This window comes from Pelobates fuscus, chromosome 9 (assembly GCF_036172605.1).
Source record: "Pelobates fuscus isolate aPelFus1 chromosome 9, aPelFus1.pri, whole genome shotgun sequence".
NCBI lineage: Eukaryota > Metazoa > Chordata > Amphibia > Anura > Pelobatidae > Pelobates > Pelobates fuscus.
Window position 1 is genome coordinate 79,578,001 of NC_086325.1, and position 16,333 is coordinate 79,594,333.

Genomic DNA, 16,333 nt, shown 5'->3' on the forward strand with positions numbered 1-16,333 from the left:
AGTGTGACACTCCCAATACAAACAGACAATTCCCTCCTCTCTGCTTGTGACATAATTAAGACAGATAATGCATTAACTTAATTATCCCCAGGCAAAAAACAACAACAAATTTTACAGAGTATAATAATTACCCCAAAAATACAACATATTTCCATAAACTTCCCCTGATAACCCTGATCTGGGTGAACAACATATCCAAAAATCACCAAGATCAGAGAAGAGGTTTAGGAAATTCCTGGAAGTCTCTTTTTGACTGACAGCACGCATGGTTTCATGCCCAAAACAGTTCCAGAGAATTTGGCTGTGCGGTCGGTCTGGTTCCAATAGTCGAAGTATCGTTCGAATTACCGAACGTAACAGTTCGTGAATGCAGTCAGTATATGTCCATTGTTCGTGTGCTTCGACTCACCGAACGCCGTTCAACTCCCGTTTAAATAGCCGAAGTTCCTTGGAAGGTAATGGTTCAGCGGTGTTCAAGCCGTTGCGTGTCCGATTTGATTTCCCTGAACTCGACAACAAAACACAGCTGAACACGTTTGAACAAACAAGATGGCGGCCACTTCGACTGTTCGAAGTGCCACTTCGACTGTTCGAAGTGCTACCTCCAAATGTCGAAGAGACCACAACAGTGTCCCTGAACACAAAATATCACAGGGGCCATAGTCACAGGGTAGGAGGCTGGCAAACAGGCCCCTCCAAAAACTTGTGGCAATCTCACAGAAAAGGGGGAGTTTGTCACAATATATATAGAATCATATTCAAGATCTAAGATTATTTACTTGATTACGGTCTCTACCCTGGTTCTATGATGTTATTAGTTTGCAACGTTATTGAAGTTATTTTATTTTTGGAATGACATCTCATCTAAAAATGCAAATGTTTGACAAATAACATTTTCATCAGCAAAATTTTAAATTATGTGCATTCTCAAGTTAGCCCATGTCCTGTGAAGCATACTTAAGTACTGAATATATTTCAAGATTCCTGAATAAGTGGATATTTCATGACTCCTGAATAACTACTGCACAACTGTACAGTGTCTTTAACCCCAATTACAGAAAAAAGCACTTGTAATTACATTGGAGATGAATGCATGCATGATATTGATATGGTATAGTAGCATGCTTTAAAACAAAGACTGAAAATTAAGCATCATTTGCATAGATTCTCTTTTGATTAAACAAGAACCCTCTGCAATCTAAAAACAATTGAGGTGTTAATTGGGACATTCAGTGTGAGCAACACAGCTGACTGGGGATTGTCCCCAGAGACCAGATTAGACAGCTATAAAATCGTGTAAAAGCAATTCTACAGCTAATAAAACAAATAAGGTTAGCAGAAGGAAAAAAGTGACTTCTATTGTGTGTTTGGGGGTGGAGGAACATATTGTTCTTCAGCTGACAGATGAATCCATACTACCGTATGTGGGATTTTAAATGTCTTCTAGGCAGTTAAAGCAAATAGGCAGTCATGAATCAAAAATACTAGGTAAATAATCATAAGTCAACTAAAAGAATGTACAGGCTGAGTTTTCAAAGAAAAATAATTAGGTTTGAATACAATATGCAACAGGGGGGGAAAAAACAGGATGGAAAACGACTGAACCTTAAAATATCCAAGCACGCTTCTAAGAAATAATAACAATTACAGAGAGAGTTCCAAATTATTTGGCTGTTTCCAGGATCTGTATTCTATTGCCAGAGATATGTAAAGACCTACTATACTAGTCAGGCCTAACAGTTACTTGCCACAGTCATTCTGCTCCTAATGCAACTTGTGGGACTGGAAAGGGCAGTGGCTGTATTTTGCCACATTTGAAGTATTTATCTCAAGGTGCCTGCGCTGGATGAAGGTTAGTGGCTGAATTTTACCACTTCTACAGAGTTTTAAACAGACTGTGTGGCCTGCTCAATTGTTTTAACACAGCACCCAAAGGGCTTCCAATATCAGAAATTAGGGGTGCACCGAAATTCCGGCGGCCGAAAATGGACCTAATCCATTTCGGCCGATATTGGTACATATCGGCAGAAAATAGGGCGTTGGGATTTGTCACCCACCAAGTAGCTCACCATCCGCTGTACTGCTGTAGTGTACTGTAACAATTTTCGCGCCCATCCGACATTTTGCCGTTTCTAAAAATAGTGCCATGAGTCTGACTAGTCCTTGCACTCAGACTCAAATGTAAATAAATATAATTAATAAAGTATTATATTATAATTTAATTATATGTAGCCGGGTGACACCAGGGTGATTCCTACCTAGAGCATTTTGATAAAGAAATACACTTTCCTGCTGCAAACATATCCACATATCCACATCCATTTATTAATTATATTCTGCACGTGCCAATCTGCCCAAAGTGCTTTCTTCAAGTCCCTAGTCCACATTTCTAAATCTTTATTATTAATAAATATTATTATTAATTAATATATTATGATTATTGGTATGTCATTTATAGAAAAAAAAATGAGCTAGTCCAGGAGCTAGTCAGATTGAAATATATAGAAAACTCAGGTGAAACAACCAGAGTTTTATATATATATTTGAATTGCCAGCTGATATTTATTGAATTTTTATTTCAATCTGACTAGCTCTTGAAATGGCTATTTTTTTTGGTTTTTGTTTAAATGACATACCAAGGCAATAATGCACGAATACCTGGCTAATACCTAATGCACTTGCCACTTATCATATTTTAAAGGTCTTTTACCCCATCAATTTAGTATTTTTTTTAAACTAACAGCTTTGGGTGGCATTGTGTGTATAATATCTATGTATCTGTTTATATATTTTAAGTCACTTTCCTTTTTTTAATCTATAGCTGAGGCATAGTCCTCTTTCAGTGACTTTACAATGTCAGCGGTTTGGAAATATTTCAAAGTTTCTGATAAAGACACCAAATTTGCCGTCTGCAGTCTTTGTTCAGCTAAAATTTCAAGAGGGTGTACAGTGCAGAGGCAATTTTCCACAACTGGGTTGATATACCACCTGAAAACACGACATTCAATTCAGCATGAAGAGTACAGAAAAGCAACAATGCTTAAAAGTACCCCAACTACTAGCACACCACCAACACCATCTGTAGCCACAGTCTTTGAAAAAAATTAAGAAATTTGCAAATGATAGTGCCAAAGCAGAAGGCATTACAGAGAAAATAATGGAATTTATTGCCTTAGATGACCAGCCATTCTGTTGTGGAAGACATTGGATTTCGTAAGGTCATACAACACATTGAGCCTCGTTACACACTGCCAAGCAGACGTTATTTTGCAGAAACCTGTCTACCTGAAATGTTTGACCGTGTTTCAAAACACATTCATAAGCTCATGACCACAGACATCCCAGCTCTAAGTTTTACCACTGACATTTGGAGCTCAGACGTAAGTCCAACTAGCATGCTCAGCTTAACAGCGCAGTGGATAGACGCCGATTTTAAATTGCAAACAATTTTTTCTTCAGGCACAAGAGTTTGTTGGGTCACATACTGCAGCAGCAATATCTGAGGCTTTAGTTAGCATGCTTGAAACTTGGCACATTGACAGGTCTAAAGTGCATCCGATTGTCCGAGATAATGCACGGAACATGGTAAAGGCTCTGGAGGACAGTGGCCTCAATAGTATACCGTGCATGGCACACACGCTGCAGCTGGCTGTAAATGAGGGAGTGCTGAGTCGGCGCAGCATATCAGATATAACCGCATCAGGGAGAAAAACTGTGGGTCACTTTAAGCATTCTCTGCTTGCTTATTCCCGATTACAAGCTTTGCAAGTAAAGTTTGGAATGCCACCCAAACGACTGCAGCAAGATGTAGCCACTCGCTGGAACAGCACGTACTATATGTTGGAAAGATTACTTGAACAAAAGCGAGTCTTAGCTGCGTACATGGCAGATTACGAACTGCCAGCAACCTTCGGTGCACATCAGTGGATCTTAATTGAAAATATTGTGTCTCTTCTTGCTCCATTTGAACAGTTAACCAAGGAAATAAGCTCAACTAATGCATCTGTTGCTGAAGTTATTCCCTTGATTGCAGCACTGAAGCGTCTGCTAGGAAAAGAGGTGCAAACAGACCATGGCATCAAAACAGCTAAAAGCACTCTATTGGAGGCTGTTAAACGCTTTCAAGACACTGAGTCCAACCCCCTGTACTGCATTGCAACAGTACTAGATCCTCGATTTAAAGAACATTACTTCGACATGGAGGAAAAGCAGCGTGCATGGGAAATGATACAGGCACAGTTGGAAGTGATGGAAGCATCTGGTGAGGGAGACTTGATGCACAGCACAGAACAAAGTGTGCCAGAGAAACGGTCACGACGTACAAGTGATGGGGAGCACACTCCCTCGCTTTCTGACATGTTTGACGAGATTCTACAGGAAAGCAGCACCCCGATCCACAGCAGTGCCACAAGTGCAGCTACAACACAGCTGGAGATTTACCTTGCTGAACTACCCATTGCCAGAAGCGACGATCCCCTTGACTACAGGCGCATGAACAAAGATTGCCTTCCATTGCTTGCACGGATTGCACGCAGATATTTATCTGCCCCAAGCACCAGCACAGACCGTATAGTAGCCCAGAAATAAGAATTACCTCCATAATGGCATACCATTTGCAAAAGTAGACAACCCAAGGTATTGCAAATGGGGTATGTTCAGTCTTTTTTAGTAGCCACTTAGTCACAAACACTGGCCAAAATTGGCTTTCAAATTAGTTTTTTGCCTTTTTCACACACAAACAAATATTAACGTTAACTTTGGCTAGTGTTTGTGACCAAGTGGCTACTAAAAAAGACTGGACATACCCCATTTGCAATACCTTGGGTTGTCTACTTTTGCAAATGGTATGCCATCATGGGGGTAATTTTCATTCCTGGGCTACCATACAGTCTCAAAGGCAACGTAACCAAACTGGCAAATTTCAATGTGAAAAAACTGAAAAGTGTAACATGCTATATTTGACCCTGTAACTTCCCAAAACACCATAAAACCTGTACATAGGGGGTACTGTTTTACACGTGAGACATTGCTGAATACAAATATGTGTATTTTATGGCAGTAAAAGCAAACAGTATTATGACATTCACAGTTAGAATGTCACATAGAACTAAGAAAATTTTAAAAAATCATATTTTCTCTCATTTTTTTTATATTTTATTCATATTACGTTATGTTCCATACCTAAATATTTGATGTTAAATGAAAGCCCTGTTTCCCCTGAACAAAATGAAATATAATAAGTGTGGGTGCATTTAATATGAAAGAGGTAAATTATTGTTGAACAGACATATAGTCAAAATCTGTGGTTTGTTTACATTTTTTTTGGTTCACAACTTGTACATTTGGCTGCGGTCTTAAGGGGTTAAGCAATGCCTATAGGCTATAGCTTAACATAATATGCTTAAGTAACTCACTAGTCTACTACTCATGGGCATAATGGGGCCTGCAGGAAGCTGCAAATGTTCTATTATTATTATTGCCATTTATATAGCACCAACAGATTCGATCTACACAGGCTGCACATGCACAACAATAAATAATACCCATGTTTCCCAGTTGGAGCAGAGCTGGCGTGTTTAATCTGGTAGACGTGCCATACGTTTGCCATCCTTGCAACCCCAGAAGACAAGAAATGGTTACTTATGCAGGGAGGAGGCCCACCTGATCACCTTCTGTACTCTGCTTCCATATGTTTAGCTGAACTAACTCAACACCCTTAGTTTAAGCAATGCCTATAGGCTATAGCTTAACATAATATGCTAAAGTAACTCACTAGACTACTTCTCATGGGCATAGTGCCCCTACCCTCAGTCTATGCAACTAGTGCCCAGTTTTCACCTCTAGCCTGTGCTTTATCTAGTATTAAACATGTCTATATCACTATGTTTCAAGTTGCAACCGTTAACAGTATAACCGATAGACGTATATGCTTCACTTCTGTACTTATATACTTAAAAATGTGCATTACTAACTGCCATATTTGTGAAACGTTCTGACATTAATGTGCTTACAAATGCTGTTGTGGCCGAGTAAGCTGCTTTGTTCATTCGTGCACTCAAAAAAAAAAAAAAAAAAAAAGAATTTAAAAAAAATTAAAATATTTTTATCAAATAAATTGGAAATATGTTTGTTTATTGGTATGGTATTCAATTATATATATATATATATATATATATATATATATATAGGTTTTTTTAAAGCTATTTTCTGTCCAATTTTGGTGTGTTGCTCTCAATAAGTGTGGTTATTTATTTTATTGGCTTGTAGTTTTTCATATTTGATTTATTAAATTCATGAAAAAGAATTATATTAATAAAATCATAGAAAAAAAAAAAGTATTTTAAAAGTATTTGGGCAAAAAGGCAGTTTCGGTTTCGGCCCTGAATTTTCATTTCGGTGCACCCCTATCAGAAATGCATTCACTGTTACAATAAGTATCTGTCAAACAGCACTGATATTTTCACAGGCATTGTAAGTTATAGGAGACATTCTTTAAATATAAATAGCGCTGATTTTCCACTACTCCGTGGCGAGTGAAAGTCGTCTTCCAATTCTCAACATAAGGCAACGTCTTTCCTAAATGTCCACAAAGATCTTCAATGCGATCATGAAAACAGTTGTCTACAAAGTAGGACCCCATTAAACATTATGCATTAAATGATCAAGCTGTGCATGTGGTGTTGTCAATCAGCTTGGAAGATGCCCTGCAACACAGGCATTCCACCAGAAAAACTCAGTGGAACGTATTAATTGTAGAGCACACTGGAGAACCTCAAGGAAAACTATGGTATTTTTTTCTCTTCAGTAAATTCCAGATAAGTGACGATCACCTTTAAGAAGACTAAATTTGCCACAGATGTGTATGTTGCATTTGCACTTTGGCAATATATATATATAGAATATAAAAATTTTGACAGGTGTATCCTCGTTTAATCACTTAACAACCTACATTAATATCATCATGAAGTGCTGGGCTTTAATGTCCAGTGACGGCACAGAATGTCATGCAGTAAAAGTACCAGCAGGGATGGTTGGTAGAATAAAGGCATGCCAAAAAGGTCTTGGTCACAAGCGTGTTGCTGCTCAAAGAGGCCTTGATCCTTAAGGTGTTATTGAAAGCCATTCTATTTAGATTTTCCATCAGGAAAACATGGCACTTTCAATTTAAGAATAAAAGTGTTTAACAATAAACAGGTGAGGAAGAAAACATAAATTTGATAAGATATCTTATACTCTCACATTTACTAATGGGAAACATGGCATCCTTTGTTCGGCTAGAACTAAGCAACATTACATTTTGTCTGTTACCACAGTCTTCTGGCTTTATTTGTAACAATACGCAGCAATCTCTCCACGAGTCTCATTGTCTCGGGCTTTGTATGGTAGGTATAAGGGTTTCAGAATGGGACTTTTAAGTGTGAATGAAATAAAATTATATAAACTGAAAATTATGGACTGTGCAACTAATCAAAGAACTGTAAAGAACAGACATGAGAAGTTTTAGGCTAAAACACAGGCAAGTTGAATTATTTTTTTTCTTTCATTACAGTGTTACTTTTTGTGATAAAGGGAGGAGGATACTATTTATCTGAAACATTAGATGCAATGTTAGCATTAACATAGGATAAAAGAGAGCAAATTTGGGGATAGACCGCTTTTAACCCCATAAGGACACAGGACATGTGTGACATGTCATGATTCCCTTTTATTCCAGAATGTTGATCCTTAAGGGGTTAAGAGACACCAGAAAACTAGGATGATGTAAACGTTCAATTTAAAAATTTAATTTATACATTCTTCTTTACAGAAATATAGGAGTGATAAAAAGTTCAGGAATTATGTAGTATTCTTTATCTTACAATATTTGAGACCGGAGTTCAAATATTTTTTATAAAATCTTTAACTGTAACCAATATACAGTAGTCATGAAAAAAATATATAGAAAAAACTGACAGAACCTTGCATATAGTTCCGGGAATGCAGCTTAATAAACATGTCACATGAATGTAAATATAACGACTTTTCACATTATGAACTTTTCCTGATTTTGTTAGCTTGGTATTAAAATGGGCTATACCAAGATTATACAATTCGATTTATACAACATGTATAACACAGTAAAGTGCAGATTTTTGAAATATAACAGCCAATACCAAAAGAATGATACAAGAACAGCCATTTATTAATTGTATATTCTAAAGGAAGGGTTAATACTTATAGCAAAGAACCATATGCAATCATATTGTAAGTTATCAATTATCTTTAATATGGATGGTAATGCTGACTGCAAAAAATCCCTGCAATGTATTTGGCATGTTTAAAGCCCTCACTACCCACTTTCTGGCTAGTAAAAAGGAAGAGCTAGTTAGACCTAAAAGGCTGCTGTAAATATTGGGTGAAGGAGTCTTGGCAGAAAAAAAAAAATAGTTCCACTACAGAGTGAAAGTTAAACTATAGGATAGGAATACAAAATAGTTTTCTCTATAGCTCCCTATGGTGTACCCCTCGCTCAGTGGGATTAACTCTGCAATGTGAACAATGCAGTTTATCAAAAACGTAAACGTTTTACATTGCAAGGTTAAGAGGACAGGAGCAATACATTGAGATGAAGTGGTCTGGGTGACTATAGTGTTCCCTTAACTGCAAAATAAAGAATAGGTTTCTGGAAAATTCCTATTACTGTACACGTTTACCATCTTTCATGTTTGTATATGTTGTCTGTGATACAATTCCTAAAATGCTCTTACTTTAAATTTTGAGAAGATCTTTCTTCCCATGAACTTCAATACTTCATGACTTTTGTGTTAGTACATAACAAAGGTGGACATGTAGACATTTCCAAGGAGTACCACTTGAAGACTTGTGTGAGAAGATCACTATTTTATGCTTTCTTAATACAATGACATATTTAGCAATTCAAATCAGATCTAGGACTTAATGTAAAGCACTGTCTGCAGAAAACATGCTTTCTTTCTAGTCGAAATGCATTAATTACAGTGTTACTTCTTCATTTTGTTGTTTATTGGATTGGTTAATTGGAAGAAGTTGGCTGTAACTTGTAAAATGGCGAGGTCAATCTTACGGACTACTGCAATGTAGAATATGCACTTAAAACAACAACCCTTCAAAAGGGCAGATAGAAAGTGTAAATTTCCCATATTCACAATAGTGACAGTATTTAGAGACAATTAATCCATTTTAATTTAAGCAAATCCCACCCGAGGAGACTGAAATGTACAATTCCACAATCTTCACAGTGAGTCAAAAGCAAAGGTCCATTTCAAGTTTCCCATAGCATTACTGGAATACAATGTAATCCATAAAAGAACACTTTAAAGGTAAAGGATGGAACATACACATATTAATTAAAAAAGTAAGGATGAAAAGGAACTCAAACCTTTGCTGAAGAGTCCTTAAATTCACTGAGGTTGTCCTGTAGGAAATGAATTGAGATGATACGTGAGCTGGCATAGTTGTCAGTAACCAGAGCCATGGTAGTGAGACCTTGAGATAAAACAGCTATATCCTTGTGATAGAGGGGATAAATCTTTTGATGCTGTTAATACTGAACAAAGAAAATCAACATGGAAACAGCTACATAAAAGTTCCAATATAATATTATTAAAAACAATAGTTCATTTAAAACTGTAGTATTTAGAAAAAAAAATCAAATATTTATAAAATGTTAAAAATTGTTAGAAAAAGAAATTGCCATTTAGTTATATATATGTGAATATGAATACTTAAAAAAAATACCATTTGTAACAAATTAAGAGCTACCCCCTGCTGCTCTAAAAAAAAAAAAAAAAAAAATTACATTTATATATATATATCTCATCAACACCCATTTGTTTTATAAATGGTAATTCAATCTTTATGAAAATAGGGGACAGAAAAAATATTGGGGGATTATGGATACAAACTTACTTTAATCATATCTACAATCAAAATGTGATTTTAGAGGCCATTTTACCTTACCCCCCCAAAAAAAAAAATATAAGAGAAAAAAAAAGTTTACAAAAAAGTATTTTTTGGGGAAATCCACTGAAAATCGTACGGTGCATCTTGGCAGTGCTCCAGGCGTGATGTCGAGACTTACAGTTTTAGAGGCTTAACGAACAGGAAATTCACACACTCCATGAAAAATCAAGGATTTTTAAAATGAGGAACAGGATTTAGCTACCCGTGGTCTTCTGTGAAGCCTACGCCCATGGTTTTGCGCTGTTTTTCAATGCCAGAATGTTTCCTCTTGGGTTGGTGAGAGGATGGATGGATATGCTGCCACATCTGCTTTTATCGTAATGCAGGGATCAACACAACGGAATAAAAATAAACCTTCCGGATAACATCTAACTGAAGATGCATGCCCATTCAAATTACACATCTAGAGGAGGACTGATCACCACACTTTTAACGTGGAATTCCTTTCAGGATCCTTCTTTTGAGAAGGCACATATCGGCATTGGAGATCAAGATGCCTGAGAAATTCAGGAGGTATCGTATCTACATCCCTGTATGATCCAGGAAATCTTCAGTGCTACACATTCTCCAAAAAAGCTTTAAGGAGATTAAAAATAATATCCTCGGTTCAGCTTCAAGAAGTGTTGCTTGTAGCTATTGCGCACCCTCAAATAATGAAAAAAAAACTGACTGCATATAAATATTCAGGCACTTCTGAACAAGCTCGCTCTTGCCCAAATTCAAATATTCACGTTATAAACAAACTATGACTGTTAGGTCCTTGAAGATTTAGCTCTTTTTTTTTTTTTTTTTTTTTTTAAATATATATATATATATATTAATAATTCATTTATATTGCAAAAAATGAAAAAAATTAAGAAAACACTTGCAAAAAAATGAAAAAAATATTGAGTCCAATCAAGGCAAATTCTATTGCAATTTCAACAGACAAAAATGCCAACGCAAAAATAGAAAGAAAAATATATAAATGTGGGTGAACAAAAAACACTCCAGCGATTTCCAGCTGATAACTGGCACCAAACTTGAAGGAAGACGGATGCTGGTACTCCACACAGGTGAGCCTATTATGGATACAGCCTTCCTCATGCTATACTAACCTTTACTGCTGAGGAATGTGATGGAGAAGAATGCGTATCAACTTTGCGTCGTTTTTGTTCTAAAAAAGAAAAATACAAAAAATAACTAGTTAAAATGATGGCAACATGGCACATTGCACTTTTTCAAAATAGATACATAAAATCTAATGTGCATAATAATTTACAACTTGTAATGGTCTAATGGTATACTCATAATAAACTTAAGGTTGAGTGGTTTATAAATGTCTGCAGAACCCCGAGATGGCATTATTGTTATAGGTTATGGTTAACATGTGTTATTATTATTATCATTATCATCGTCATTTATATAGCGCCAACAGATTCCGCAGCGCTTTACAATATTATGAGAGGGGGCATTTAACTATAAATAGGACACTTACAAGAAAACTTACAAGAACGATAGGTTGAAGAGGACCTTTACAGTCTATAGGAGGTGGGGTATAAAACACATTAGGACAGGAAATTTATGGGAAGGCATTGGATCGAAAAAAATAAAAATAAATAGGCCATTTTGATGATGTCGCAAAGGGGGCGGGGCCAGCGTGGCGCTGGAAATAAGGAGAGTTTTAAACTTTTATAGGGGGGCAAGCCACCTAAATGGTGGGTTAAACACTATAGGGTGAGGAATACGTATTTGTGTTCCTGACCCTTTAGTGATCCCTTAATGTAAACACTGCCTTTTCATAGAAAAGGCAATGCTTACATTACAGCCTGGGAACACCTCTATCAACCACTTCTCAGACAGCCACTAGAGGTGCTTTCTGGGTCAGCTGTGCATGGAGACACTGAACTTTCCCCAGAGAAATGCAATGATTCAATGCATCTGTATGAGGAGATGCTGATTGGCCTTGGAAATGTTTGACTCCGCCCCCAAGTCCACCTCCTTGGCAGAGATCATCAAAATTTACGCTCTCAGCCAATCCAATGCTTTCATATGGGAAAGCATTTTGATTGGCTGAGATCATCTATTCTGATGTCAACCAGAAGGCGGAGTGAGCACCGGCAGGCTAGCACGGTGCTGGAAATAAGGCAAGTTTTTACTATATTTAAAGGGGGCAGGGGGAGGGCTTGGGGACTAAATTGTGTTTTCAACACTATAAGGTTAGTAATATGCATTTGTATTTCTTACACTATAGTGTTCCTTTAACATGTAAGTGCAATATAGTAGTTAAACGGAGAGGTTTCTTCTTATATGTATAAGGGTTGACCGAGATTAGTGGGCGTTACAATATGGAAAATATGGTGTATAATTCAAGGGCAAAAGAGGGGACAAGAAGTAAAGAAGATCATATTTATGGGCATCCACCGTTTTAGTACATCATTTTCCGCCTAATGCAACACACATGGCAAATGGCAAGCCAAATAAGTTTTAAAATCGGGGTCTACTAAAACATCCTTAATTTTAGAAGAACAAATCATGAGAATTTCTGTTGGGGTCTACTAGCTGGTGACGATTGGAATCATTAAGTAGAAAACGAAAGGCAAGGCAAGATGCTCATTTTCACAAATTCATTTTCCCTAGTCAAGAAATATGAGGATAGGAAGATTTCCCTAGATTTCCCTAGATCCCTTTAAAAAAGGTGACCATGGGATCATGTTACAAGTTACAAGCAAATATATCTGAGTGTTTAGCAGTTAACCAAGGGAGAGGGACACTGTAGGGCCCTGCAGTGCCAGAAAAACAAATATGTTTTCCTGGCACTGGAGATTCCCTTTAACTGCCAAGGCAAGCTCTTCCACAGTGATTTGTATCATAACAAGTGCATTGTCCTACCAGGTGAATGTGCCAATGGTCACAGAGAGGAGTTCTGATATATGGTAGCAAGTCAGAAATACATTGTCTATCCTTGGGTAGGGAGCATGTGGATGGGAGTAAATGTAAAGTCTTGTCATAAGAGTGAACCACTCGCCAACAATCCATCAATCTATGTGAGAGCAGGAGTTTCTAAATAGCCTTGAGAAATTGCTTTGGGACTGGGGAGGTTGTCATAGAGGGGTCAAGGTGAGGTACTTAAGATATATCAAAGTAACCCCAAATAGCAATAAAGTATGGAGGACAAAGAGGAGAATGAAAGAGATGGAAACAAACTACCAGAGAAGAAGCAAATGCCTCCAAATAAGAGAGAGAAAGGGGTGCATAAAATTGAAAGAAACCCCAAATTAAAACAATGTTGCTGACCTCTTTGGGTGTCACTGAAGATTACAGAAACAAATGGACAAGGCACTGTCCTCATCAACAGAAATTACATGAACTGACAACATAACACACAAAAACTTATATACACATCTGGTTTCCATAAATGCTGGAAAGGTGTGGTAACTCAAAATAAAACTGGCAGAAAATGGTACCAAAATACAAGTAGCCAGACGCTGCCTTACAGCAGTGAGCTAGATTATAACAAACAGAATCAGGTCTAAATGAGCGCTTATATTAACTGCAGAATGTGAGAGGAATTCAGACTCTATGCCCCTTCTGACCTGAGATTTAAAAATTGTAGAACTGCAAATGGATTAACAGCATATAAAGGGGCATAGAGGTTCTTAATACCCTCTCTGAAGCCACAAAAGCTAAATTAAAGAGAGGCAAAAAAAAAAAAATACAGTAAAATATGCAATGTCACTGAGGTTAAGTTGCACGCAACGTAGACCAAAACAACAGTCTCCAGTTGCAAAGCATCACAAACCACCTAATGTGAAGTTACGTCTATAGAGATACAATCGATTATGCAATGATTTATCAATTATGTGTGTCTCATCTAATACATAAACTAGTAAAGAGAATAGAAACATACCCCTTTCAGTTTCAATTATGTCAGATCGGGGAACCGGGGACTTCAAGGACCCAGCAACGGCTTTGCTATCTCCTCCTTTTGAGACTTCCTTCAACTTAGATTCTTTCAATACATCTTTCTCTCTTGTGGGCTCCTTCTCTCTCTCCTTCTCTGCAGCCAGTTTTGACTCTGTGTTCACCGTAACAGCCTTTGATTTATCTTCCTTCTGGGACTTCTCTTCTTTCTTGACCTTATCCTTTTCTTTATCCGATTTAGGGGTCTTCTCCTTGGTGTCTCGTACCTTCTCATCTTTGCCTGAACGATCTTCCTTTGTTTTATCTTTTCCATCTTTTCCGTCTTTTCCTAGTGCCTTGGTCTCTTGTGGTGCCACTGGTGTTTTCTCTCTTTTTTCTTTTTCCTTTTCTTTACCAGTTTTATCTTTCTCTTCCTTTTCCTTTGCATTTTTACTGCAAAGAAGAACACACTTGTTTACCAGACTGCTTTTAAAACATACAAATGTTGAAGACAGCAAAACTTTCAGGATTTATTTTTCTAAATGTGTTACTTATAAATGCATGCTTTGCAGATTTTTCTCCTCACAAAACAATGACAAATATTCAGGTTGCACTCTCTTTTTCTTAACTGCCAGAGAATTGGGAGGATGATCTTCCTCCTCCGCTTAGGGCACTTGGTCAAACAGAATATGAGGCTTTTCATAGAGATGCATTGCATAATTACATAGTAATGAAGCTTGAGTTCAACTTTAGATTTAAATTTAGATGTACAGCATTGCATTGATCAGGAGATCATCACTAGTGTTAAAGGAACACTATAGGCATCCAGACCATTAAGCCACCAGATGCAGGTTAACTCTGCAATGAAAAGAAGATTAAAATTCTGCAATTTTAATGAGTCTTGACACACAAGCACCAGCCTCCCAATGCTTTCATATGGAAAAGCATTGGATTGGTGGTGCTCCTCAATCTTAAGGTGGAGCTTCAGCAAGGAGACTGGCGCTGCAAGGGAGAAAAGCTACATAAACTTCCTTTTTTTAAACTGGCAGCACTTGCCCGGTAACCTAGACGGTAACTAGGGCACTGTAGCATTAGAAATATTAATTTTTATTCCTAGCACACTATAGTGTCCCTTTAAATTAAACCTTTAAAGTCTCTAGAAATTTATATCGTCTAAAAATGCATCACTTCCATAACTGGCTAATTAGTAAGCATTAAAAGAACACTTTCGTCACAAGAACCACTACTTATTAATGTAGTAATTTCTGGTGTCTGGTGTCTATAGTCTGTCACTGCAGGCCAATGTAAATGTTGCCTTTTCAGAGAAAAGGCAGCGTTTACATTGCTGCCTAATAACACCTCTAGTGGCTGTCACTTCCTGGGTTAGGTCTTGCAAAATTTGCAGTACCGGTGTTCAACATTTTCATTCTCTGCATGGAGACAATGAACACTACCCCACTCCCAATAGAAATGCATTGATTCAATGCATCTCTACACTGAGATGCGGACTGGCGCAAAAACACAGCTTTGCCGAAAATGCACAACAGCAACCCAAAGCTTTCCTATGGGTAAGCCTTGGATTGCTTTAGATCACCAAGATTCATGATCCCAGCCATGGAGGCAGTGCCAACCCTGGAGAGAGAACCACGGCGACGGAGATAAAGGTAAGTAAACTACCTTTTTATTCCATTCTGGAAGGGGGTTGGATCCCCTATATATAATGGTCCTTTACAATTATTTAAATGCAGAATCTAAAAGCAGAACGCAAAATGTTTCTGAACATACTTCCACAACAAAACTATAAACACCACATCATTTATGGAAAAAGAGACACATACCTGTTAGAAGAGTTACTTCCATTACTTGCAGTCACTTTTGGAGTAGTGCTAGCAGATTTGGCAACAGCTTTCAAATTACTCTGAGATTTCTCCTTTAATTTTTCTATGAAAAAGAAAATATAAGCGAATAATGCATTATGGATCACCAACAAAAGAAAAAAACAGACTTTACATCAAATTCAGCATCAATTAGAATTGAAATTGATTATAACAAATAAGGTGTTTTAGAGTTTAAAGATATTTAACGATTATCATGCAATAAAATGTTACAGTCTCATTGTTTGTAGCTTACGCTACCATAACAGTACCGCTAGAATTTGTTAACAAGGAATAATAAACCAATAAACCATATAAAAAACACAGGCACTATTTTATCACTGCTTAGGTTTAAACTTCAATTATAAATGAAAACGACTTGCAGCATTCTTACTAACCAGTATCATCTGTACTGCCTTCTTCAGGTCTAGCTGCATTTACCAAGATAGATGCAGACTGGCTAGCAGTATTTGGTCCATTCTGTACTGCTGCAGGGATGGTGCTCTTTGCGGGGGTATCTTTGTGGTGAAACTCATTTTCAGGTACCATGAAAGGTTTCCTGCTTTTCAACTGTCCTGAGTAGCTGCAATTCGCAC

The 16,333-nt window shown here is 37.3% G+C and overlaps 1 protein-coding gene across 1 annotated transcript in view; it reads right to left on the reverse strand.

Annotated features, from left to right (window-relative positions):
- Window positions 1-16,333, reverse strand: part of THOC2 (THO complex subunit 2) — a 101,754-nt gene that overhangs the window by 22,252 nt on the left and 63,169 nt on the right. The window contains exons 29-33 of the mRNA XM_063432106.1: window positions 16,136-16,320; window positions 15,702-15,804; window positions 13,871-14,316; window positions 11,079-11,137; window positions 9,398-9,433 (exon numbers count right to left, since the gene is read on the reverse strand). Coding sequence (XP_063288176.1) covers window positions 9,398-9,433; window positions 11,079-11,137; window positions 13,871-14,316; window positions 15,702-15,804; window positions 16,136-16,320 — 829 coding nt within the window. The remainder of the gene's footprint in view (window positions 1-9,397; window positions 9,434-11,078; window positions 11,138-13,870; window positions 14,317-15,701; window positions 15,805-16,135; window positions 16,321-16,333) is intronic.